The 27,598-nt window shown below is 46.1% G+C and overlaps 1 protein-coding gene across 2 annotated transcripts in view; it reads right to left on the minus strand.

The window, feature by feature from the left end:
* Positions 1-6,242: 6,242 nt before the first annotated feature.
* tmem178bb (transmembrane protein 178Bb) overlaps positions 6,243-27,598 on the minus strand; it is an 85,827-nt gene continuing 64,471 nt past the window's right edge. For both annotated transcript variants that reach the window (XM_008401204.3, XM_008401205.3), the window contains exons 4-5: positions 11,613-11,750; positions 6,243-9,543 (exon numbers count right to left, since the gene is read on the minus strand). In XM_008401204.3, the coding sequence (XP_008399426.1) occupies positions 9,293-9,543; positions 11,613-11,750 (389 nt within the window). In that variant the 3' untranslated portion in view covers positions 6,243-9,292. The remainder of the gene's footprint in view (positions 9,544-11,612; positions 11,751-27,598) is intronic.

A 27,598-nucleotide genomic window follows, 5' to 3' on the forward strand; every position in this document is an offset into this window, starting at 1 on the left:
TTCGCTAATGAATGCTGTACATATATCCCTATGAATACTTTGCCAAAAGGTACATTTAGAGCGGTAATGACTAGGTTGATGAAACTGAAATCAGAATTCAAGGAAAATGCAGGAAAGAACACCTGGTCATGGAAAAGTCTGGAGGAAATTTTAGGTGAATGGGGAGCCTTAGCAGCCAAAATAGGAATAACTCTGGCAATAATACTAATTGTTATCTTTCTGCTTGTGTGTTGTGTGATCCCTATTATGAGGAAGTGGATCTTGGGGACTGTATACAGATGGATGACCAAAGACGGTGAACATCAGAAGGACTAAGCACAAGGCCGCCCGGACCAGTGAAACCATGACCAATTCAAAGGACTGCTGAGCTCAAGGACAGTAGATGCTGAACTAAAAGCTCGATGGGATATCAAGATCTAAGAGTTCGAAGGAAATGAAACAGAACTGGGTTGGAATAAAACAGACTCATGGGGAAGATACTGTTAGCATGCACCGTTACACATATTTGGTACACGACTTATATACAATTTATATACAATACAACACGGGTGGCCCACACATAGATAAACACACTAGGAACACGTGTGAATGAACATGAATTGTAAAACAGTATGAGTGAGTGTGAGAGTGCGTGAATGAGCACAAACATCAAGCGACCATATGATTAGTATTTCAATCACATAATCACTCTGATTATATGTGCACTTTGGACACTTCTTCATAATTGTCATCAAGAGAATGTATCGATGTTGAAGTATTAGCCATCACCATGAATGTCTGATTTGGTCACTGTGGATCCATGATTGTGTTACATTTGTGCCGTATTAGGGAATATTGGCGGTCGCCCATGGCGAGCGGGGACCATAAGGTAATTTTTCCCTGGAAATAACACAATTCAACAAAAAGGCCAACAGGGTTTTTGACCTTATACAAATGGAAGAACAATCATGGAAGCAATGTCCAATTGAGTTAATCAATGTATTGAAATTGTTATATTAGTTACAGTTACTCAAGAAAACAATGTTTACCCCCACTATTCATTATTCCATTTTTAATTGACTTTCTTATATATTTCTAAGGTTATATACAGAGTTATGTTCACAGGTAACCATGTAAACTTAGTATAGCAAATAACAAAAACAACTGCTAAGGTTAATTAGGATTCCAATTAAAAGCGGAATAGGGGGGATTATGTTGGAGCTGAAATACCATCTAAGGAGTTGTTTTTGCAAAAAGATTCTCGGCAGTTCTCCAGTTCAAACTGACCTAAAGTCCTTCACTCCATTTGCGTACAAAGTGCACAGACGGACTCGGAAGGAATGCGGTCTCAACGGATAGCATTAACAAATTGGTCTGTTTGGTAGTTCTGAGAAGGAGCAGATGATTAGGTCTGTTGAAATCATGAGGTCTTATGTCCTTATTTGGACTCGTATTAAAGGTCGCCCAACAAACACTGGAGAAAAGCAGCTGAGAGTCTGTTGGCAGAAACAACACCCTTTCTCCATTGGTTGAAACCTTCCAATGAACACTCATGGAGACTTGAGGGTATAAAGACTGTTGAATTTGAGACTGAGGAGAGATTTTTGTTATGGAGGATTTTGTGTGTTGAACTGGCGAGACTGATTCCGTGGGTGTAATAAATCTCCGGCTCGTCTATGGCCTAGCAGCAAGAACTACGTCTCTGTGTATTATTTTCCTTACTTATATTTTTGAGAATAGCCACCCTTCAATTCCTCAATACCGTGCCGTAGGGAAATTGTGTTTACGGATGCATCCTCCACTGGCTGGGGTGCAACCTACCGGGGTCAAATGGCACAGAGTACATGGTCCCAGCGGCAGAGCAGGGAACACATCAATGTCCTGGAATTACAGGCTGTGCTTCTGGCTCTTCAGAGCTTTCTTCCAGGCATGCAGGAGAAGCATGTGCTGGTGAGGTCAGACAACACCACTGTGGTTTTTCACATCAACCACCAGGGAGGGACCAGGTCAAAGAAACTGTTGTGCTTGGTCTCAGAGCAGCTACATCCCGGGGCCACAGAACATGCCAGCAGATTTTTTATCCCATCAGAAGCCGCTCCCAGGAGAGTGGAAGCTTCACCAAGAGGTAGTGCAGAGGATCTGGAAGGTCTATGGCAGGGCGGACGTGGACCTCTTTGCCTCAAGGGACACATTTCACTGTCACCTTTGGTTCTCCTTGGACGACAGCAGCCCTCTGGGTCATGATGCGCTGGCATATTCCTTCCCGTGCCGTAGGGAAATTGTGTTTACGGATGCATCCTCCACTGGCTGGGGTGTAACCTTCCATCTACCTTAAAAGTGTATGTGACTGCCATTTCTTGTTGGCATGTCGGGCTGAATGGTTCAGTGGGCCGAGACAAGAACATTGTACTGTTTTTGAGAGGTGCTCGGTGTTTGCACCCATCCAACCGCCCTGTGGCACAGGCATGGGACCTTTCTCTGGTGCCTGAGGCTCTTCGGTCCCTCCGGTTTGAGCCCCTGGCATCTGCGGACCTCAAATGGCTCTCAGTGAAGACGGCGTTCCTTTTGGCGATGGTTTTCATAAATCGTGTGGGGGAATTGCAGACTCTCTCGATAGCCGAGCCCTGCTGCCAGTGGAATCCTGATGGCTCAGGCGTTACTGTGGCTTGATGTGGCATTTATGCCTTAAGTGTCACTGGCAGCAGGCTATACCCAGCCTCTCCATCTTGCCGGGTTTGACACCGGATACTCCTCCGAACTACTGTGCAGTATTTGTGCCCTTGAGGCATATATCAATGCTATGGCATCCTTCCGAAAGACAAATAGCCTTTTTGTGTGCTACGCTGGCTCACAGAAAGGTCAGGCACTTTCTAAGCAGCAACTTCCACACTGGGTTGTGGATTTGATCTCCAAGGCTTATGCCTTGCAGGACCGGCCACTGCCGGCGGGGAGTGAAGTGCCACTCTACAAGGGACATGTCGACCTCGTTTGCTGCCATGACAGGGGTGCTGTTGGACGTTAAATGCCGTCCGACCTCCTGGACATCACCTAGTACCTTTACTCGGTTTTACAGGGTGAAAACCCTTCAAGGAATTCTGGAGCAGCATACCTCTACATCACATTAGGGTGAGTAGCGTAGTGGTTGTCCCTTGAATGTTGCCGATTCCTCGTGACCTTGTTGGCATATGTCATCCAGTGCTTGAAGCACCGCCTCTGGTGGCCAGTAGGGATGAAATGGAACGAAAGTCCATCCATCCATTTTCTTCTGCTTATCCGGGATCAGGTCGCAGGGGTAGCAGCTTCAGAAGGGAGGCCCAGACTTCCCTCTCCCCAGCCACTTCTTCCAGCCGGGGGAATCCAAAGGCGTTCCCAGGCCAGCCGAGAAACATAGTCCCTCCAGCGAGTACTGGGTCTTCCCCGGGCCTCCTCCCGGTGGGACATGCCTGGAACACTTCACCGGGGAGGCATCCTAACCAGATGCCCGAGCCATCTCAACTGGCTCCTCTCGACTTGAAGGAGCAACGTCTCTACTCTGAGTCCCTCCCAGATGAGCGAGCTTCTCACCCTATTTCTAAGGGAGAGCCCAGCCATCCTACGGAGAAAACCCATTTCAGCTGCTTGTATCCGGTACCTGGTTCTTTCGGTCATGACCCAAACTCATGACCATAGATGAGGGTGGGAACGTAGATCAACCGGTAAATCGAGAGCTTTGCTTTTTGACTCAGCTCTCTCTTCACCACAATGGACCGATACAGCGCCCGCTTTACAGCAGATGCTGCGCCAATCCGCCTGTCGATCTCCCGCTCCCTTCTTTCCTCATTCGTGAACAAGATCCCCAGATACTTAAACTCCTCCACTTTGGGCTGGACACCCCCCCACGACCCAGAGAAGGCCCGCTACTCTTTTCGGGCTCAAGACCATGGCCTTGGATTTGGAGGCACTGATCCTCATCCCGGCTGCGTCACACTCGGCTGCGAATCGCTCCAGCGAGAGCTGCAGATCACGACCTGGTGAAGCCAATAGGACCACATCATCCGCACAAAGCAAAACGGATCCCGTCAACACCTCGTCTGTGCCTAGAAATTCTGTCCATGAAAGTAATGAACAGAATCGGTGACAAAGGGCAGCCTTGGCGGAGTCCAACTCTCACCGGAAATGAGCCCGACTTACTGCCGGCAATGCAGACCAGACTCTGACACCGGTCATACAGGGACCTGACAGCCCATATCAAAGGGCCCGGTACCCCATACTCCCAGAGGAACCCCCACAGGGCTCCCCGAGGGACACGGTCAAATGCCTTCTCCAAGTCCACAAAACACATGTAGACTGGTTGGGCGAACTCCCACGCACCCTCCAGGACCCTACTTAGGATGTAGAGCTGGTCCAGTGTTCCACGACCAGGACAAGGCTCAGCTTCCTCAATGGAAGGCATGTTGGTGGGATTGAGGAGGTCTTCGAAGTATTCTGCCCACGGGCCCACAACGTCCCGAGTTGAGGTCAGCAGCACGCCATCCCCCCTATAAACAGTGTGTGTGCTGTACTGCTTCCCTCTCCTGAGATGCCAGATGGTGGACCACAATGGCCTCAAAGCCATATGGAAGTCTTTCTCCATGGCCTCTCCAAACTCCTCTGACGCCCGCGTTTTTACCTCAGCAACCACCCGAGCCACATACTGCTTCACACACCGGTACCCATCAGCTGCTTCTGGAATCCCACAGGCCAAAAAGGCCCGATAGGACTCCTTCTTCAGCTTGACAGCATCCCTCACCGAAGGTGTCCACCAACGGGTTTGTGGGTTGCCGACACTGACAGTGACTGTCAGGCACTGACAACCTTGCGGCCGCAGCTCCGATAAGCCGCCTCGGCAATGGAGGCACGGTACATGGTCCACTCAGACTCAACGTCCCCCACCTCCCTCGGAACGTGTTCGAAGTTCTGCCGGAGATGGGAGTTAAAGCTCCGCCTCACAGGGGACTCTGCTAGACATTCCCAGCAGACCCTCACAGCACGTTTGGGCCTGCCAGGTCTAACCAGCATCCCCCCCCACCAACAGAGCCAACTCACCACCAGGTAGTGGTCAGTGGACAGCTCCGCACCTCTCTTCACCTGAGTGTCCAAGACATGACGCAGCAGGTTCAATGATACGATGACAAAGTCGATCATCGAACTGCGGCCAAGAGTATCCTGGTGCCAAGTGCACATATGGACACCCTTATGCCTGAACATGGTGTTCGTTATGGACAATCAATGACGAGCACAGAAGTCCAACAACAGAACACCACTCGAGTTCAGATCGGGGGGGTCGTTCCTCCCAACCACGACCCTCCAGGTCTCACTGTCATTGCCCACGTGAACGTTGAAGTCCCCCAGCAGAGCAACGTCCCCACGAGGGGCACTCCCCACTACCCCCTCTAAGGACTCCAAGAACAAAATGTACTACTGTAACTAGAGTTCTGTGAATCCTGGATGGCCGCCATAGTGCTTGGTCCCTCGGAATCCTTGCTTCTTGCTAGAAAGTTGAGGGATTGAACGCCGGGTGCCACGTGACTATATAGAGTCACGTTGGTCCCCGGCAGGTCACAGGTGACTTTGTTGTCATTAGCACTTGATCTGCGCATGCACAAGAATGATCATTCAGTGCTTGAAGCACTGCCTCTGGCGGTCATCCAGGATTCATAGAACCGTAGTTACAGTAGTAACTTTCGTTTCTCTGTGCCATTTTCTCCCCGCCCCTCAGCTTCGCTCCTGCTCATCACTCTCACCTGCAATCAGTTAAGCTAATCAGCCTTGGTTTTGTCTGGCTCTCTACCTCCTAGTATTTTAGCCTCTCATTCACTTCCATTCCTCATTAGATCCTCGTGTTCACTTCCCTGTTTTCTCCTTGTGTCTCCTGGTTTGAAGTTGTTTTGGATTTATATTTGTTGCAACCTTGGATTTTGAATTTTTGTAAGTGCCCATCATTATTTGAACCGTTCATAATTAAATCATCAAAGAACTCAGCTGCTGCTTCCGCTTCTCTTTATTTGGTTCAACAACCAACATCATGACAATTCATGTACTTCCTGAAACATTCTGCTGTGAGATCTCTTCCCCGTAAACCCACAAAGACAACTGGTACTGTGAACTGAATACAATTCTACTTTATTTTAATCTAGAATATGACTGAACTGAAGCACTATTTTATTTTGTGTTTCAATAGATGGCTCTTGAGCCATCTCATCATTAAACCGCCCTTGTAGATTTTAGTAATGAGTCAGTCCAGATTTTAAATCTTGGGTCTTTTATTCAATGAATCCTTAAAAATAAACAAAAAATACTTTTTAAGATAGGGGAACACAGACATTGATACAACAATCCAACAAGTTAAGACACACAAATGTTCAAGTGATCAGGATGCAAACAGTAAATGCTGTTTTTATTTTTTTTAAGAGAATTGATTTTTTAGATCATTTCTGATGACGATATGTTGACTAGGAGGCCTTGTAGATGGCATCTTGGAAAAGGCCTTGATGGCATCTATGACAGCAAAAAAAGGTTATAGCAGGTTTTTATGAACATCATAATTAATGTCTGAACATGGGACTTTTAATTTACAATTTAATCTGTGAAGTGTGTTCTGCTTCCTGTTTACATATGTAAACAAAGTCAAATTGCACCTGTAGAATATAAATACTTTAGACGCGAGGTCGAATAAAATAGAATATCTCAAACCAAATCAAAAGGGATGGTTTTTTTGTAAGTCTATTGTAGGACTTGATCACAAAATATTGTGATGCCCATGCTCTTAGGTGCTTCCTCCTTAATACCAGTCAGATTTGAAATTCATTTATGATTTACATTTACTTTGTAATGGGAAAAGAAAAACTAAAGAAAAAAATCTGAGGGGCAATAGAAGTTTTGGTGTTTAAATTGCTTACCCAAATTTATTTATTACACATGAAAACCTTACAGGGAACTACACCAATTCCAAATAGAATTTTAAGTAATCCAACACTCAATAAATTATGTTTCAAATATTTACTATTCCAAAACATTGATCAGTTTTCAAGTTTTGCTTTCTGGAGCACATGGAATGCACATATGAGATTATCCATATTGCCCTTTTCCGCTGGCATCTACTCAGTATGGCTCAACTCGATTTTACTCGATTGCAAAGGTATCTCCAGTAGTTATGTGATACCTGTCCCATTTTTAGGATCCACTTTGCAGGGGTTCCAAATGTACCAACTCAGGCTGAGAAGGCAGCATCAGAAGATTGTCTGTTACTGATTGTAATGTAATATAATGTTCTTTTTTTGTCATATTTATTGTGTTATGTTTTCATTATGTAAATCACATTTAACTGGCTTGTTGATTTGCGGTGACAAGTGTGACTCTGTTGATGGCTGCCTACAGGTACCAGTGAACAGCAAGATGATTAGAACCCTGTAAAGCGATTACTGGACCAACAAGGACCACAACGGCCGCAGTGGTTCAACGGAACAGACACCATTTACAGGCACCAACCAGTAACAGGTAGAGTTGATTGAATTTGAGCACATCGTTACTGTATTCCATAATGGATGATGGTTTTATGACTTAAAGAGTCTTGTATGCAACTTGTTCCTCAGTGCTGAGCTTACTTTGAACAAACAAGAATATTCTGAAACTTATGGTGTTGTGTCTTGCATTAAGACAATACTAATTTGCCATCAATGCTAACAGTATGCTGTGCTTGGATTATTCTCTGTCTCTTACATATATTGCATTTACACCTCATGTATGCTTTGTGTTTCCAGAATCTCTTTCTATGAGAGGTATGTCTCCACTTCCCTTAATTTGGACTGTCCAAGCTCTACTGCTTCTACCCCAATACCATCCACGGCTTCAACACCTGCAGGTGTTTGTACAAGATCATGTCACAATACTTTTCAAACTCTGGTGCCACCCAACTATGATAGTTTCACTGTTAGAACTGTTGTAATGGAAAACCACCTAAACCATGTAGAGTTGAGCCAAGTCGAGCCACACAGTAGAGCTGCCAGTGGAAAAAAAGGCCTTACTGACATTACTGGTGTCAGTAGGGACTGGCTGCTGCTTTGTGCTTTCTAAGACAACATATTGTATAAAACCAGTGACTGTATTTGAACAAGCTCTCATCAGTCCTAATGTTTATACCACTGTCCACAGACAAATCTGTGTAAATCATTGATGGTGACTAAGGTGAGTAAAGATTTTACTGATACATGACATTGATCTTCTGGGTCTAGAATACATCAGCTGGATACATTTTTGCTTTCTTGTGATATGGAACAAAATAGAGAGAGGAAATTGTGGACAGTTGTCTAAGAAATCAACACCAAAGCATGAGTTAAAAAAAAAACCTACATGCTTTTTCACTCCTTCTGGGGGCAGCACAATATTAATGTGAATATGCTCCCTTTTAAATTGATTTATCAGTAACTCAGATTAAAATAAATTGATTTTTTACATAATCTATGTATGTACTTTTTATTAAATAAAAAGATTGTTTGTATAGACCGTAAAATCACCTTCTTGCTAACATGTTCATACTCATACATACTCATGAAAAAAAAGCACAGAAGATATTTGCTGTGACAGTAAACTGCTGTTTGTTTACAGTATGAGGGAATCAATATAAAATTAAAAAAAAATTGTATGTTCAAAATGCTTAATGGCATGTAAGATCATTGCATGGAAAGGAATGCATCTATACAGAATAAAAGAAATCCAATATGAAAATTCTTGTTTCCTGTTACTTTTTTGGAATATTCCAGACAATAATTAACAGCAGTTTGTATCTTAATCCTGCTCATTTGTTACATGTAACTTTTGCATGGTGCACAGAAAGGTTTACTCAGCTGATAACCCTGGACTGTCTCAATCCGATTCCTGTGAGAATTCTAAAGAATCCAACTGCAAGTACAGAGAACACATCTTCGTCAAATTGTTACTGTCCACTTTCACAGTTACAGCCCAACTTCAGGTGACAAGTTCCACGCATCAGTCCGTTACTTTCTTCTTGAATCCTCCTTAAATCCTTGGAATATTTTCCTATCCAAGGTCAATTTACACATCTGTCCCACAATAACAAAAGACAGGATTATTTGTTTAATATTTCTTCTAAGATCTTGAGTTTCTCATTGTATGATCGAGATAGCAGATTATCAAGATATCCATTTCAAACACACACACAATTTAAAAACTCTGAATCCAGAACTGATTGTAGATAAGTAGGCAGATGACATGATTTGACAGTTTGTCTATTTTTTTTAATCAATTGTTGTAGCTGGTCTGTTCACTGTTTTCAGCTTTAGCAGACTGTGCCGTTCTCTTGCCGGGCTTTGGGACAGGTGGTTCTGGGTATTGGCTGAACAGAGGGAGCCAGGGTGCAGAAGAAACCAGCAATGAGGGTAAGGCCAAGACCTCCCCAGGCGCAAAACATAGACCATCCATAGCCATGGCCAATGTCGTCAGGAAGGCCGTACAGGTACCGCGGGTAACGGGAAAGCTCAAAGTTAATGCCAGCAACACAGGTACAGAGGGAGATAATGCAGAAAGTTCCTGTAACAACAGAAGTAAAACAAAAGTTGATGTTCAGCACAGTTATTGATTAATAATCAATGTCTCCTCACATTTTGAGTTTTTAAAGGACAGGTTTGATCATCTTAAGGTTCTTTAGTACTGCAGGGCCTGGCCCCGGGTTGACCTGCGTTCAAACATGTTTGGCGTCTTTACATTAGTTCCTTTGGTGCAGTTCTATTCAATTAATTTCTATTCTATTCAACTGGTGTAGAACTGATAATTCCAATTCTACACCAGCTAGGTCAGTCTGATTTGAAGTCGGCATAGATTGGCATTTAGCTCAATAGAGGGCAGTAATTGCACTGATTGATCTGATTGGCCAGATTTTCAGCTCATTCCCAAATGGGATTTGGACTACTAGGAAAAAAAAGATTCATAGTATAGTAGTGAAGGGAGAGGAGGATAAAAAAGAATAAGTAGGTCAGGAAAGGGAAAGATTGATAATTTTTGTTTCCTTTTGCTGATCTTATTATTCTTCACAACCCTTTTCTTCTTCTATCTGCAAATGCCCATAGTTCCACACAATGAAAAGTAAAGAAAAGTAAACAATCAAATCAAAATGATATGTGTGGAAAAAACCCCACACATTTATAGCTCATTTTCAAAAGTACAAGCAGATAAACCAGCTGTACGGGAAGAATTGCTTAACTCTTTGTCTTTGATGGCTCTGTTCATATCCACAGATTTTTGTGGTATAAATGCCAAGTAGATTTAATGATGCACAAAAGTTGAGACAAGATAAAATGACATGCTATGGAAATTAGCATGCTATATTAAAATGTTGTTGACATATATTTGTTGATACATTATTTTAATTATCAGCTCTTATATCAGCTATTATTTGGACTCTTAGCTAAAGCAGATGAAGAAATAGATCCTGAATTTGGGCTGGCTGTGGCCCTGTGTGTTGCTTAGCTGTGATTTGGCTCCTGCAGAGAGACTAAGCATATTTTTTTGTTTTTACTACCAAGAAACATAATTGGCTTTTAAATACTTATTCATTATAAAACTCTAGGGCACAGCCTTAATCCAAGATTGATCATAGCTGAGTGTGCAGCTTCAACTGGCTGCCCATGCTATAAATGGGACACATTTCTGCACAATACATTGTTTCTTGGGGCGTTTGCACTCTCACTATAATGTTTATACTTCATTTCTGTTCAGACAAAAATTAACACAATATAAACTTTACATTTTCCAGTAAAAAATTAAAACTGGATGCCGTTTCAGCAGAATTTTCAAGTTAGTAAAGTTCTATTGAAATCACACGTTTGCCCTTGTAACATATCTTGTTGCACATAAAATTTTGAGGTGTGGGGCGGTGTTTTGTTTTATATTCTAACAAGGCATTTAAAAAAAAAAATCACTAAAATTATGTGACTAATATAGAGTAAGTAATCACTAAAAAAATCTCCCACTTGACAATAAAATTTAACAGCATTGATTTGCTCACTTGAGATTGGTTGTCTCATTGATCTTGGGGTATGCTGTTAAAACACATTTAAAAACAGTTACAGGATGTTGCTAATTGTTTTTAAAGTTATGCATGTGTTGTGTTGGCATGGCTGATGCATGCTCTGTCATGTCAGCTTTCCACAGTCAGAAAGATATGATGAGTACAGGTGATCAGATCACCTGTTCCACACATAGATCAGATTATCAATTGGCATAAAACAACCCTCTTGTTTGGATTACATCTTCATTCTGATGGACCTTAATCAGCCCATAATATTCCAATTGGGCTGTTTGCATTTTTATTCTGATCAACTGCTGATTCCTATTACTTATGTCCATGTAAACAAGTTTAAGTTTAATCTTTAGTAATTGCTACAGTCAGGCTAATGCTAACCACAACTATCAATTTACCATGAATTGAAATAATCTAATAAAAAAATGAGAATGTGTTTTAGTCTAGTTAAAACAATGGCCTGGCACCACCTTTGCTAGGGACTGAAGTTAAAGTATTTATATTTATATAAATACTATGTATACTTTAACTGAAGTTAAAGTATTAGTTAACTTGAACTAATACTTTGTTCTACACTCACCTCCCATGAGGAAGAGCAGGCCAGCCACATATTGCATGAGTCCTCTATCCCAACAACAGCCGAGCAAGCCAATGATCCAGCCAAACAGAATGATGGCCACTGCCATGCCCATGAAACCAGCTGTCATTCGCCGCAGGTCTGAGGTGGGACACAAGCAGAAAGGAATTCCTACAGTTAATAGTTGTTTACACCAAATACTGCAGATAAAGAGAGAACCTCACACACTTTCAGAGTTTGGCCAGTTGAAGCTGAGATTAAATGAGGCAGCACTTAACTACAGATGTGCTGTTAAGTTTCTGCAGATCATATGAACCCTTGTGAAAAATATATGCTATGTATATTAAATCTTAGCATACTTGAAGCCAGACTAATTATCAGTATACTTCAAGTTTGTTAAGGATTATTTTACTTGAAACATGTTATTTTGGAACAACAATGCATTTTTATTGTAATTACATTATAGAAAATCACAATTTAAAGTGTACTAAGTGTACTATCGCATGCTTTTTTGGAACAAACAAAAGTATTCTTAGTGTACTTTAATTATAACACTTTTCATGTAATACAAAAGTGCTTGATTAGTCAGTAATGCGTTACTTAGTAACGCTTTGATGTCGGACCAATTTTTTCAGTAACAAGTAATTAACGCCTTACTATTTCAAATCCAGTAGTCAGACTACAGTTACTTATCGAAATCACTTTCCGTTACTGTGCGTTACTATTATCTTTTGTAATTTAATTTTATTTCCTCTACGCATCTTGGGGAGCGACCACAGTTTAATGCAACAGTGTCGGCAGCGACAGAAATGTAAACAATGGAGGAGATGCGCATTTTGTGCATGAAAATGAACTATTTTGAGTTTCGCTTGCTAAGTCTGATTATATGCAGCTTTCGGCTTGTTTTTTTATAAAGTCGCTTGCAGATTTAATGAGTCGGTTTTTGGGCTTGGGAATAAACAGACATAATTTGTCTGACATCCAGTTAGTTTTAGTCCATCATTTCTTGGATGATCCGTCCCGCTGTGTCTTTGTTAATGCTAAGTTAATGTATTCGCTGTGAATGACGTCGAGCTTTGTGTTGCGCTGCAAAAGAACTGCAAACATCAGGACTACTATGAACTATAAACGTGAAAACAGCCACAAATGAACATGTCCGTAAAGTTGTGCAACTAAATGCCCTTATAATTATTTATATTAAGATAAGTGTCACAAATCTGTGCAGCAGCCATCAAAATTGTGGAGCCGCAGAAGGAACTCTGTGCGCTGAGCTGTGACAACAAATGCAGGGCTGTAACACACAACCTGGAGGCTGGGGAAGGGGGATAAAATCCTATAATTAGTTTTCCAGACAATAGTGGAACACACAAAAACATGGACAAATTACTAAAGTTATTTTTGTACTGTTGTAATAATTAAACAATCTCCCCTTCAGTTCAATCTTATAAGTGGAGACACATTGTTGATGTTACCATTATAAAATAACTTGCAATTAAGAGATGGAAAAGATCAATGTAATTTTCACAGGTGGCAGAGTGTTGTTGTTAGCAGCTGCTGAAAGTAACTAAAAAAGTTACTTTAATGTAACTTAGTTACTTTCAAAATCAAGTAATCAGTAATCTAACTAAGCTACTTTTTCAAGGAGTAGTCAGTAATCTGATTAGTTACTTTTCGCAGTACCTATAGTTACTTCGAAAAGTAATTTTAATCGTTATGTCATCACTGCTTATCAATGTCTTTTGATTCTGCTTTGCTACTTTGTACCTTACATGCTTCACTACACACTATACCAGTGTTTTTCAACCTTTTTTGAGCCAAGGTACATTGTTTTAATTGAAAAAATCTTGAGGCACACCACCAACCAAAACTGGTAACAAAGATACTCTGTAGCCACCTATATTACATATATAGTCATTCTTACCAAAGTGTCTTGAATAGGAATCACGTAAACACAAAAATGTAATTTTAACACATTTTACATTTCTTACATTTCAAATTGCACTTAACATGTGCACTTCAAAAATACACCTGAACAGTGCCACAACACTGTGGTGTTAAATTTAAAGAAGTTGAAAACTTCAAACTAATCCACCAGCATTCTTATAGTCGGAATACAGAAAATAATTATTATTCTGAAAGAAGCAATAATATTTGGGAAAGATTTCACTTCATATTTACTGTCACAATATGAAGAGTTGCATGTACAAAATGTCAATATCTGTATATTTTACCCATCTAGTGTGAAACCTGTGCATGTTTGGATGAAAACAGCTGATTTCCTGGCAGAAATTGACAAAGCTCTTCCTCAACAGCTCTTAGTCTCTCCGTTTTTAGTTGTTATAGTAGCCAGGCTTGGGAAGCTCACTTCACACAAATATGTTGTAGGAAATGGACTCATGCTCTTTCCAACTACTGCTGATCTTCACTGTCTTTTCCATCACTGTCATCACAGTCTTGCTAGATACAATGCTCTCACTATTACCTGTAACATTCATGCATCACTAATTCTCATTTTAATGTAAAATGCTCTGTACCTACTGCCATGTAGTGGTAAGAAAATTACATGAATTACTCGGTTTTCTATAAGGACCCAACATAGGGATGCGTCCTAATAAATCTGCTGGATATATTAAGGATGCAGCACTCCGTCTCCAAAGCCGAACCATGGTTTTGTTCACACCGAGTTTAAGTGCAGCGGCTCTATTTCCCTCCTGTAGTGCCAGATCGACAGCCCTCAACTTAAAAGCTGCATCATACGAGTTTGAAAACATTTCTCCATCGTGCCTGCTGCTAGCATGTGCTTGTTCTAAATGAAAATTAGCCATTCTTCTTTGATTTCCAATTTTGACATCTAATGATTCACTTCCTGCTAGAGAGCCCCCTGGTGGTTGAAGAAAAATCCACAGAAAAGATGCACCGGGCTACAATCCACATGGTTCAATGCTTAGGAAAAAAGTAGCAGCTTATAGTCCGAAAAATACGGTGTCGTAGGTGAAATTGAATAATTTCCACGGCACACCTGACGATCACTCACGGCACACTAGTGTGCCGCGGAACAGTGGTTGAAAAACACAGCACTAGAGTTCTGCAAACATATTAGGCTACCAGTTTACAGAAGGATCAAATACAACACACTTTGCGATTGAGAAAAAATTACTTTGTGTATTCAATATATTTACATTTTTCAAGAGTACATTGCCATTGTACTGTTAGAGAATGTTACAAACTATCAGTACATAAAATTCTTACAAACAACATGCTTATGAAAATTAGCGCAATAAAAAGTAGGTACACTTTAGAGGAAATGTGATAAATATTTCACCAAGGACAGAATGTTTTTTTTTTATTCAATGTCATAGCATTTCAGTTGTCATGAAATCTGGTATAAGTATGTGAGATCTGTCCAGGTACACGCAAAAAACGGAATAAAGGCCTGAGAATTAACAGTATACCCTGCATATGATTATAAGTAAAAAGTGATTATAAAGTGATAATACACATGCCAATGAAGAAATGTCTGTAATGTATGATCAAAACATGTATTCTGTACTTTTAATCAAGTGAATGTTATAATAATTTATACTCTGTACTCTTTTAATCAGTTGATTTTATTACATTATGGAAAACTGAAGGTTATACTTTTGAGTTAACAACGATTAACATGACTATGTATGGTTATCATTTATTACTAAAATCATGAAGACTGAGGTAAGGAAAAAGCAAACACTCCTCACTGAGCGAAAGGCGAGGAACCAAAGGATATGAGTCATCAAATGAGTGAGCGAGAAGCAAGGGTGGGGCAGAATTAGAAACAGATGGTCAACGGAAAAAAAGGGAAATGCCCCGATGAAGCGAGGAGGCAGGAATGAGTCATTAGAGGCTTGAGGAAGGGCCCGGTGCTTTCCGCAGGCAGCCCTGCCTTGCATGACATCAGGTAATGACATAATGCGATGGGCTGGTTCCATGAAAACACAGGGCATAAATACTGATGTACGAGGGAAAAAGAGTGTTCTTCGTCCCCGGCGCAGAAGAGGAGTCAACAAGGGAAGCAGGCTAAAGACCAGCGGAGGACCACACCCGGGACCGAGGAAAAAGCTCAAAGACTTCACGCCGATAAGAAGGGACAAGTTCCACCGGCCACCAACTCCGGTTCCAGATCCGACCGACTCCTCTGCCTCTACCCAACGCTCTCAACCCAGTAGCAGCTGACTTGGATAAGAGACAGAGGTCCTACAAAGACAGAGTCTGCACGTTCAAAGGACAGCGTGAGTCTTCTCTCCGCTTCTCCTCAGTAAAGAGGACTTTGCTCCGGCTGGACAAAGACTCTGACCAAGGACATCTAAAGATTACAGCTGCCGAGACCAAGAACCATCGGGTATGAGTTGACCAGCTTCCCCCAAAAACCTCGCTCAGTGAATTTAGTGATACAGGTTAGGGATAAGAATAAGGATAGGATGCGATTAATTTTAGTGATTTTATTATAATTTTTGCCTCTTTTATAATCTTTGGGAATCTAACCTGTTGTCATATGCCCCTGCTAATGCTTGCTTAATAAAACTATATTGTAAAATTCCAATGAGGATTGTGAACAGTGAGTTTAATTGTGTCAGTCTTAATGATTGTTGGTTCTTCTAATTATGGTAAAGCTTACATACATGATTCTAGAGACAGGGTGGCTTTGTGTTTTCCTCTGGTGAGTGTTAAAATAATGACCCTGGGACTTAAATCTAAGTCACTAAACTTAATCTAGCCGTTAACAAGTGCCGTTATTTTAGGAGAGGAGCTACCGTTAACAGGAGTGGTTGTAGGGGTTATGCAGCTGTGAGGGCTACTCAGCTGATTGCTTCTCAACTGAAAAGGGTTGTAACTTCTGGATCGAAGGTAGTCAGAGCTAGACGAGTCCTTTCCGACCCCAGTTTAAACAGATAATTCTCCACAAACTATCTCTAGGGTAAGACCCGAGTTTCTGGGGATTTTCCGGACCTGTTGGACAGAGAACTGGGCAGTAGTGAGTCCGAAGAGTTGTGAGGAGTAGGCGGGACTTGCTATTGGGTAATAACAGACATGGCGTCCCTGGGTGGGCCCCACCCTAATGAGTAGGAGGGCCCTATTTTGACCAAGTCAGTAAAAACAGACGAGAGGGTCTGAATAGCTCACTTGGGAGACCAGCTCTTAGGAAATAGAGTTGGGAGCGACTAATGAGGCTTATCAGTCGCGACCCTTGCAGTAACTGTACAGCGTGCAGGCGGGGGAAAAGCTTCCGCGGAGGATGAACGATCGCATCTAGAAGGGAAGCCAGTAGCCAACCTAGCCTAGACCCATCCCTGCTCTACGGTACCCTGAGAGGCTTTTTAGGGATAGGCGACTCGGAGACAAAGACAGTCATGGATGCTGCAACTGAAGCATCAGGGCTCCCACCAACATCTGACATGGAGCTGGAGACCAGCGCCGCAAGGACCGAGAGGGAAGAACAGCTTCGCCTCACCCAAACTGTGCTACGGCAACTTCCAGTGATGCTGATGCTGTTGGGCGACGGGTACGACACCTGGACGACACCATGCCAGCGGATGCTCGGCCAGGCCCATCATACTGGAGACCCAAGGGGGTCGCGGATCCTGATGGAAACAACATTGGAGCATCGACAGAGCTACTTCTGCCCCCAGCTTAAGGACAATCACCGGCTGGTGATCACCCGGTGCCCGGCGAAGGTCGTCAAAAGGACGGAAGTTAAAGAATGGCTGGGGTGGTTCGCCGACCTCCTGGAAGAGTGGCCTGACGGCCAACTACGGATAATGTACAGCCCGTCTGAGAGGGACGACGGCATAGTGAAGATGGCGACGTTAGCTGCCGGCATAGATGGGATCCTGGTGGAACCTTCAGCCCGAAAAACGGCCCAATACGCCGAGTACGATGAAGTCCTGCAGAAAATTGGATTATACAAGACAAAGAGAGAAGAGTACCAAGCACGGGACCCTGCGGACTCGGAGGTGGCGGAAGTCCCATCCCAACGAACCAGCCGAGGCCCGTCACCCCAGCCGGACCCGCCCCTGATAGATCTGACGGAGGACAACGACGGAGAACTTCAGGACAAACCCCCTGGGCCGTCAGACCAGGGAGCCCCTAGCGGAACACCGGTCTGGACTCTTGAAAAGGGGCAGTGGGCGAAGGCGGTAAAGGAATGGTCCTTCTGGGGTGACCCGAAAAGCAAGCCCCTGCCGCAGGCCCACAGCACGGAGAGAAAGGCACCAGCTCCTCCGCAGCTGCCATCGGGGAACAGCTCGGACGACGAGGAGAGCAACACGGACAAGGACAAAAGAGGGACTTATAGCCCCAAGAAAAAAACTCGGAAATCGAACACCCGGAAAATGCCCCGAGAACTGCCCCCGCTGCCCACTGGAAGTATCAGAATCAGACTGCAGACTGGGCTCAAGGTGTATCGGCTCATCGGAGAACCTTGGGACATTGAAGGCGATGGACTGATCGTATTCACCGATAAGAAATACAAAGTCCACAACCGAAAGGTTAGGTCGGATCTTAAAATCCAGGCAGGGGATGAATACCAGAAAAACCTACACCTACTGAGAGCCACGGGCACTAAGTTGATTGAGAGGGATGTAGTCACAGTGAATGGCTACAACCTGACCTACGGGGAGGTTATCCTGGTCCCGATTGACGCTTATAAGAAAGGAGACAACCTCGAAGATTACCGGAAGAAGATGTGGCACGGCTTGGAGCGGGGACTTGTGACCGCCCACAACCGAGACATGAGAAGGGTTGTGGTGAGCGTGCAAGGGCAGAGGTCACCGGATCTGCGAGGAGACACCGCTCAGTCGGTCGCAGAGAGAGGGGTAGTGTCCATAGCCAACACTAATAGCCACCTTTTCACTTTCCGTGAGGTGGTGTTAGTAATCGACCCCCACCTACATCAACTCCAGACCGAGCAAGGCGTACGGAAGGCGGCGGAAACGGAGAGACAGTACCGCACCGAACGCCAACCTCCAGAAACCAACAACCACCTCCAGGGGATCCAGGAGGGTGACCTGCCAGACAACATTCCGATTGGCCCAGCCAAGGTTATTAAGTCGGCAAAAGTAAGATTGAGAACGTACCCAGTCGAACCGGTGGGCAGGGTAGCAAAATACGTCCAGAAGCTCTCGATTGAAACAGAAGACGAGGGACAGAAAAACCAGGATGTGGACCGACCAAAGAAGGAACCGCAGGTGGATGTTGAAGACGGATTTACGAAACCAGCAAAGATTCAGCCGTTGAATGCCCCCTGGGGTACACCCCTTCGACAGTCGCAGTACAGTGACGTCAGCGACTCAGGAGAAGAGCAAGGATAACAGGGGGACGAAGACCGTGCGGAGGAGGGGGAAGAAAGCGATCATGAGAGCGCTTTCTCCGACCCAAGACTCCCCCTGGCTAACTACAAACCACTCCGAACGGGCCAACACCGGGGAAAGAAGAAGGAAGTGGAGGCGTATGACATCGAAAGAACCTCCGAAAGACTGGCGAGAGACATAACCTGGGGCCCGGTTCGAGCTAAAGATGGGAGACAGGCGTATGTACCGGAGGTCGGCCAAACCAACTACCAGGTACCATCAGAATGGTCCAGCCGCCTAGAGGACCGAGTTATACTCGGGGTCGAGGCGACCATGGGTGAGTGGGCCAATATCCTGATGGCGCCCTCCCGTTCTACTCTGACGGCGTATCCACCCCTGACTTCCAACTTTAGGATGAACTACATTGGAATCATGCACGACGTAATGTTGAGGCGCCTAAAGAAGGCCGCCTTCAAGCATTCCCGGGAAACTCAGCAGAAGCTGGATGAGGTGTCCGCCGACGAGGAAGAGCCACCAGAAGCTTCAGCAGGGCCATCACAATGGAGCCCTGTGGCTCCTGGGAGGGAGCCAGCTCCACCAGTTGCTCCTGGTGCCGGCCAGGACGCTTATGCTGAGCTCAAGAACCTCAGACTGGTGATCAGAAGAAAGAACGGGGACGGAAGCAACGAAGAATATTTGAAGGACGTCTGGCCAACAGTATTGTCTACCACAACCCATGAGGGAGCTAAGAAGCTGTGGCTGACTAGTGTGACTGCGGATCCGATGGTGGGATCAGAATCTGCCCAGAGTAATTACGAGCGGTTGGTGCTGGAGGATGCGGATGACGAAGACTCTCAAATAAAAAGAGCCAGAGGGCGGCTCGACAAAGGGAGTCGGTTGGAGCCCCTCTGGCCCACACTCAAGCACACCATCCCTCCGGCCAGGTATGTGAAAGTACTGCGCAACGTGACGAAAGGACGACGGGGAGAAATAGCGTTTGTGAAAATGCCGGTTAAGGGCACCACAACCGCCCAGATGGATGTAGCTGTGAAAGGATTCGACCTGGAGCAGCAGTTCTACGAGGAGAGGAGGAAAAAGGAGTTGAGTCAACCAGTGAAACCGACCAGCAAAGCCAATGTGAAGCCACCCTCTAACTTCCAAGGAAGACCATCACCCAACTTCCAGGGCGGACCGCCACCCAATTACCAGGGCAGGACACCGCCCAACTTCCAGAACAGGACGTTTCAGCCAAGAACACCAGGACCGCAGGGGAGATCAAGCAGCCAGCCAGCACCCCCGCGCCAGCCGAGAGGAGGCCCCTACCTCCCGGATGAGGAATACAGAAAATTAAGCCCTGAGCAGAAAACGGCTCTCCGTGTCGCCCGTGAGAACGGGACCGGAGGGCCGCCACAGTAATGACGTCCAGATCGTGGGTCACGCTAGAGAATGCCTACTGGGAGGGAGACGAGATCTACACGAAGGTGGAAGGAGTACCCTACCTAGTGGACACCGGAGCAGAGGTGTCGATGACCCGCAAAGACCTAAAAACAACAGGACACCTAAAAGTTCAATTTGCCAACGGAAAAATAGAGAAAATGCCATATGGGACCTGGAAAGGAGTGGTATGGATCAAAGGTCCATACAACCTCCTCACCGTCAGAGACTTGGAAGAAATAAGTAAGAAGAAGTGCAATCATCGTGCTCTCGAACGACGGTTGACAAGTCTAAAAGCCAGATTGGTGAAAATCGGCCCAACGCAGACGGGACCAGAAACCCAAGGCTGGTACAAGCCAGTGGATATACCGGCGGTGACAGAGCAGAAAATCGAAGAGAGTGACTTCTCCCCGGCTGGGAGAGAGGAGTTGCTTAAGATCATCGCCTCGGCGGAGGTAGCCAGATTCAAGAACGATTGCGGAGATTTGGGCCAAAGGTTCGTGCACCAGATTGAAGGTGGGGTGCACCCTCCCGTTCGACAGTACCCCTTGAATCCAGGAGCAGTCGAAGAAATGGACAAAATAGTGAAGGAGCTGAGTTCCCTGGGGATCATCAGAGAGGAACTCAACCCAATCACAAACAGCCCCATTCAAGCGGTAAAGAAACCCGAATCGGCAGGAGGGGGTTGGAGGCCAGTAATCAACTTTAAGGCTCTGAATCGGAGAACGGTGGCGAATAGAGCCAGCCTGATCAACCCACAAGGCACCTTGAAGACACTGCGGGTTAAGAAATTCAAGTCCTGCATCGATCTGGCTAATGGATTTTTCTCTCTCCGCCTCGCGAGGCAGTCCCAGGGTAAGACAGCATTTACCCACAAAGGCAAGAGCTATGTTTGGCAGAGATTACCCCAAGGCTATAAAAATTCACAGAACGTTTTTCAGTCAGCCGTGATGGAAGTACTGGGAGACGTGGGGGCAACTGTGTACATAGATGATGTTTTTATTGCCGATGACACCGAAGAAGAACACTTGGTGAGGTTACGGACTGTGATCGAGAACCTCACCAAGGCAGGCCTAAAACTGAACCTCAAGAAGCCAGTTCGGACAATTCCAAGTGAATTACTTGGGGTTCCAAGTCACGTCTGACTTGGGACTCTCAGACGGGTACAGGGACAAATTGATGGACATTCAGCCCCCTCAGTCAGAGAATGATCTGCAGAAGATACTGGGACTATGTAACTATGTCAGGGATCATGTACCCAATTACCAGAAGTATGCCAGACCATTGTATAACTGCCTGAGGAAAAAAGTGGAGGACGAAGAAGCAGGGCAGAAACAATGGGTTTGGACAGCAGCCAACCAACAAGATCTGGAGGAATTAAGAAAAGCAATCCAAGCTGCCGTGAGACTGGAACCGAGGAGTTTGTCGGAACGAATGGTGGCAGAAATCAGCTGTGAAAACGACGATGCTATGATCAAAGTGAGTAACGAGAACGGAGGCCTGGTTACCCTGTGGAGTTATACCCTGACTTCGGTTGAGAAAAAGTATCCACAGGAAGAGAAAGAACTAGCGGTACTGGCTCGATACTGGAGTGTGCTAAAAGATCTAGCACAGGGGCAACCGATCAAAGTCATCACACAGAGCCAAGTTCACAAATACCTACGCAAAGGCACCGTCGAGAGTACTAAAGCAACAAACACCCGATGGGGAAGATGGGAAGACATCTTGCTGGACCCAGAGCTTGAAATCGGGCCAGCACAGCCCCCGAACAAAAAGCGACCGCAAGAGGTGTCTGAGACATCGGGGCAGCCAGAGTGGACACTCTACACCGATGGATCGAAGAAAGGGTCGGACCACGTGGCCTACTGGGGGTTCATCCTGAAACAAGACGGTACAGAGAGGTACAGACAGAAAGGGAAAGCCCCCGGCAGTGCCCAAGTCGGAGAAGTCACCGCAGTGTTGGAAGGATTACTGGAGTTGACCAAAAGGAAAATTAAGAGCGCCAGGTTAGTGACGGACAGTTACTACTGTGCTCAGGCCCTGAGAGAGGACCTAGGCATTTGGGAAGAAAATGGTTTTGAAACAGCTAAGGGCAAGCCGGTGGCCCATAGAGACTTATGGAAGAAGATTGCTGAACTAAAGATGCAACTGGAGCTCCAAGTGGAGCACCAACGAGCCCACACGCATGAGGGAGCTCATTGGCATGGAAATGGTGAAGTGGACTGTTATGTCCAACAGAGAAAAATTGTCTTTGTCGGAGCCGAGAAGTGGGACAATACTCCCAGAGGACGGGAGGTCCCAGAAGAGTACGTGGATGAGGTCGTGCGGAGCGTGCATGAAGCCCTTGGACATGCAGGCGTACAGCCTACCCGTAAGGAGCTGGATGAGCATGAGCTTTGGATCCCAGTGAAACAAGTCCAACGCATGCTACGGGGCTGTGAGGTGTGTGGACAATACAACGCAGGCCGCCGAGGGCAGCGGTTGGAAGGATTGACCATCAAAAGCACGATCCCCTGGGGTTCAGTCTGCATGGATGTAGCAGGCCCCCTGGGGATAACAGGAAGAAAAGGTGAGAAGTACCTTTTAGTGCTTGTGGACTCAATGTCGGGATTTGTAACTGTAAAAGCAGCCAGGAAGGCGAATGGCAACAGTGTTGTCAGCATGCTGGAACAAGTGTGCAGCGTCCTGGGAATCCCAAAGGAGCTACGTACGGACAATGGAACTCATTTCCGTAATGCGCAGGTTGACCAATGGTGCCAGAAGTATGGAGTGATAAGGGTTTATTCACCCCCTTACACCCCTCAAGCCAACGGGGTGGTGGAGCAGACCATTGGATTAGTCAAAGGCTGGATAGCTAAAAATGCTAACGACAGCAGCTGGAGCACCGTGGCAGTGGAAATAGGGCGGGCCCTGAACAACAGGAACAGAGTCGATAGGCCCGCCCCATCTATGGAACTCAACCAACGACCGTTTGCCACAAAGCGATAAAAAGGAGAAGCTGACGCCCAAAGTCTCATTCAGAGTGGGACAGTGGGTGTGGATCAAAGCAAGAGAACAACCTGTGAACGCAACAGTGAAACATAAGTTTGAAACAAGAGACACCGTTAAGCAAGTACTGGACAGGAATACAGTATTGCTGGAGAAACGGGGGATCCAAGGAGTTGAGCAGCTCAAGCCAGTTCCTGACTAGAGAGAAATAGAAGCCGGTGAAATGGCCAGTGCATCATGTATCGTTCCACCCTATCTCGGACTGGCCACCGTGAGAGGGATGGTTGTAATTAGGAGAACAACTTCAGGGATCTGGGCAGGACGAGCCCTGAAGAAATTGGATTGGGCCAAAAATGGAGTCCTGTCAAGCGAACCTGAAATGCTGAAGTGGAGTAGCACCAAAGACCGTTGCCCAGTATGCCTAACAGTCCTCCAGCTCCCCCTCACCTGGGAAGGACCAGGCCGCGACAAACCCTGGCGGCAGGAGTCGACGGCAGACGGGCTGCGAAGCCTCCCCGTCTCCCCGGTTTCGGTTATAAGCATTACGTTCTGTGGAAATTGCCGAATAGGATACCTGCCACGGACCCTGGTGATAAATCAATGGGGATGGCGAGAGGAAGAACCAAAAAGGTGCCACTGCCAGTGGGACAGAGGAAAACTGATCTACTGTACGACTTGCGAGGAACAAATCCGCAGGAACGAGGTGACGGCAGCGGGACAGGCCGATGGCTGGCAGGTGAGAAGATACTACAGCTCCCTAAGATTCTTCCAACCTTGCGTGGGGGCCCAACCTACTTATGGGAGCCCCATACCCTCAGCATATTGGTCCCCGGGACCTTCGGCTCCCCCTAACACCCCAGAGGGACCCTCGGTCAGAGAAGACTGGATCTGGAGAAAGGCAGAAGGGCCGCATGACTTTCTTTGGGAGTCTGTCCACGCCGCGTGGCCCTATGATCCCGCGCGAGCAGGCCTGTCCTTCCCACCAGTGAATACCTCGTATTCCCCAGTAATTTTCCGAGTGTTGCGGCCCCAGACAGGCCCCAATTCTGTAGAGGAATTGAGTTGGCTCCCGGACGACGCCATAGCACAAGCTGTAAATGGAGGCTGGACGGGCCCCTGGGAGCTGACTACCTGGGCACATCTGATTTTGGAAACCATCAACGACTGCACTATCCCGATACTGGATTTGCCGGATGTGCCAAGAGAGGGCGAGATACGAACGTCAGATCTGTACTATTGCACCACTGAGCTGGATGGATGGGGCAGCAACGCAGCAAGACCCAAGGAGAAGTCGGCCCTTTTCCTTGTAACAGCAGAATACAACTTTCGTGACGGGGTCCTGCAGGTCCCAGGAGGCGTGGCCCATAGAGTGAGGACGCCCTCTGATCCTGACACCACCCGTTCGGTTCAACTGTCAGTGCAGATGCTCACAATCCCATACAAAGGAGTCTATTCGGTGGGAGCAACAATCACCGTGGTCCCGGACGACCAAGTCTACCCCACCGTGTCCTGTACTGAGCCGGAGAAGCCAAAAAGGAGACTCGGAAGCGGCGCTTGCTCTCCTCCACTTTTGCACGAAGGAAGAAAAATTAAAACTGATGGATACACCGGCAGAAGGGGGTCAGGTCGTCAAGTCTACAAATCAGCGAAAAGATAAATATCGAAATGGGAAGAAATATTTTATAAGTAAATTATTTAAAGTGGGTACAGAAGTCTGGTCTGGACTCTCGGACAGAGGACCCTTTTTGAAGCTCCCGAATGGTTCCATCTTGTTAGACACCCCTCGTGAGGACTTCACCGTGTCCTACCCGCTCTCGGAGGCCTATTTCCTTAACCACCTCATCTATCTTCGACCCACTGACTGGCAGGAGGCGAAGGAAGTAAGGAGAAGCGAGGAGGCAACGCCACGGCCATGGCACGATCCGTTTTACTTTTTCCCCGTGGAATACCCGATTTGGAAAGGGAAGATGTCATTCGATGCAATCAGTCATGCGGGGGGCACGCCGACCTGCCCACAACGGCTCCCTTGGATTTTTAATGCAGTATACCTGACCCTAGGAGGGAAAGAGATACGGATTCGCTGGGGGCCCCATTATCTGGAGCCCCTACAGGGCCAGTACTGTGAGATATCGATAAGTGACGTGGTCATCTGGACTACATCATCAGGTATGGCCAGAACAGTGGTGAAAATGGAGAGAGACCCCGAGGACTACGTTTTCAATAACACCAGGCTCCCACTAAAGTTGGAATTGGACCGAGTCTATCCCAATCCACCCCACCAGAGGATCTCCGTTCCACCGCCCTGGGGGTATCGCACACGGCTGACACTACATGGACAGTCGTTGTGTACGTACCTTTCAGTACCAGCACCTATAGGCTACTCGAGTGAAGCCTGGCAAGATCAAGTGCTCAAGCAAGGTTCGGCTCAAGGCCCCCTTCCCCGACCGGACTGCTGGAGAGTATTCCTATGGAAATGGGTGTGGAGGGGGTTGGAACCTAAGTTACCCTACCCTTCTCCGGTATATAGCTCGCTACTACAAGGACGAGCCATCAGACGAGCTGCTACAACCACTGTCTCTCGGTGGAGCCCTAAGGCCTTAGCAAAGATCGGCGCTAGACCAGGTGCAGCGGATCCCAGAATACCATTGACCCACACTTTGAAGAACCCAAAATGGACGTAACCCGCTTAAGGCAGGTGGAGACAGGAGCCAGTTCGCTGGATGACCTTACAGATCGGATAACACCCCAGACGACGAACCAGACCCCCTGAACGACCCTTGCTACGGAAAACGACTACGAGAAAGAACATACCGCTTTGCCTAAAAGCTTTGCTTACGCTTCTTGCGCTACTAGTTACTGCTACTATCCTCATTGCCATCCTATACTTCATAGGAGTTGGGCCATGGCACCTTACACATACAAAAGTTACCTATGGTCGCTCCAAGTACTTTACCTTCAATTGTTGGAATACCACTACCACCTCTATTTTTGTGCCATGGGACAACGAGTCTTCTGTTCAGAACCAAAGTCGATTATTCAAGAAGGAAAACGGAAAGAAATATGTGGAAAGCAGAGCTTATAATCTAAATGACTCCATGATCGATGACCTCCTAAACCGCACCTGGGAGGTCTACAGCTACAGCCTCCTCAAAGATGGAGTAATTTGCTGGGTAAGGATCATGCATCAGAAAGAGCGACAGACGGCCCGATGCAACTGGATCCATCCAGACCACGGCATGCCAGAATGGCATTGCAACAGGGCCTGCTGACCCCTAGCGCTGGCACCGTCCCAAGGATACTGGGACACCGAGGTGATTTATTCGGCCCCACATAGGTCCTCAGGCTGCAGGACTTGGCTCCCACGAAGGGAGTTCTGGGGAGATTATCACCTGAATTGTGAAGAGGGCGAAATTGACACTACGACCTTGTATGGGAACCAGACTGCGGATAACGATACTCGGATACAACCAACAGGGCGGCCTGGACGGCCCGTCTGGCAAAATATTACAGCCTTGTTGATTCAACAGGGAGCTAGAAAATTCATGTATTAGAACGACCAGCAAGAATGTTATAGAAATCAGTTCACTATCCTAAATGCGTGCCTGTGGGACAAATACGTTAGCTGCACTGGACAAAATCACATAGTTTTGGCCCTGAAGGAAGACTGTCATTTTCATGGGTCCGTGCCAGAACCGTGCAACGGAAATTGAGCCTTGGTTGAACGACTCATTACCCTGGACTGGCATAGCCAGAGACCAGTATACTTATAGGAGACTTCCAGAGGGAGCTGTTCGCTCCCTGCTGGGTTAAAGGACCGCACTTTGCTGACATGCGCACACAACCTCTTCCAACTCCAGATGATCTCCTAAATGCCCTAAGGATCAGTTTGCACAGATCGATGAGTGTGTGGCCCAAGCATATTTGATAGCCTTAATGGTACCGAATGGGTGAAGACAATGTCCTCCCCGCGATGTGCCTTTGGCAACCAGCAACACCTTCCATGCCGCATGGAATATCACTGCCCCAGTCCTGACACCTTCAAACAGCGAAGCTTGTCCTCCGGGCCTGGTACGAGGACTACCATCGTGCCTGGATTGGGAGTGGTGGGGACTCCAACGAGAGAACTGCGGCTTGGGTTCTGCCTTGCCTCATGTGTCCCATATTATTGGATTAATACCAGTACATCGCACTGTCTACTCCAAAGATCGGATGATTTGGCCAGGTATTTTGGAGACCTGACAACTA

This window comes from Poecilia reticulata, chromosome 23, assembly GCF_904066995.2.
Source record: "Poecilia reticulata chromosome 23, P_reticulata-male-v2, whole genome shotgun sequence".
Classification (NCBI taxonomy): domain Eukaryota; kingdom Metazoa; phylum Chordata; class Actinopteri; order Cyprinodontiformes; family Poeciliidae; genus Poecilia; species Poecilia reticulata.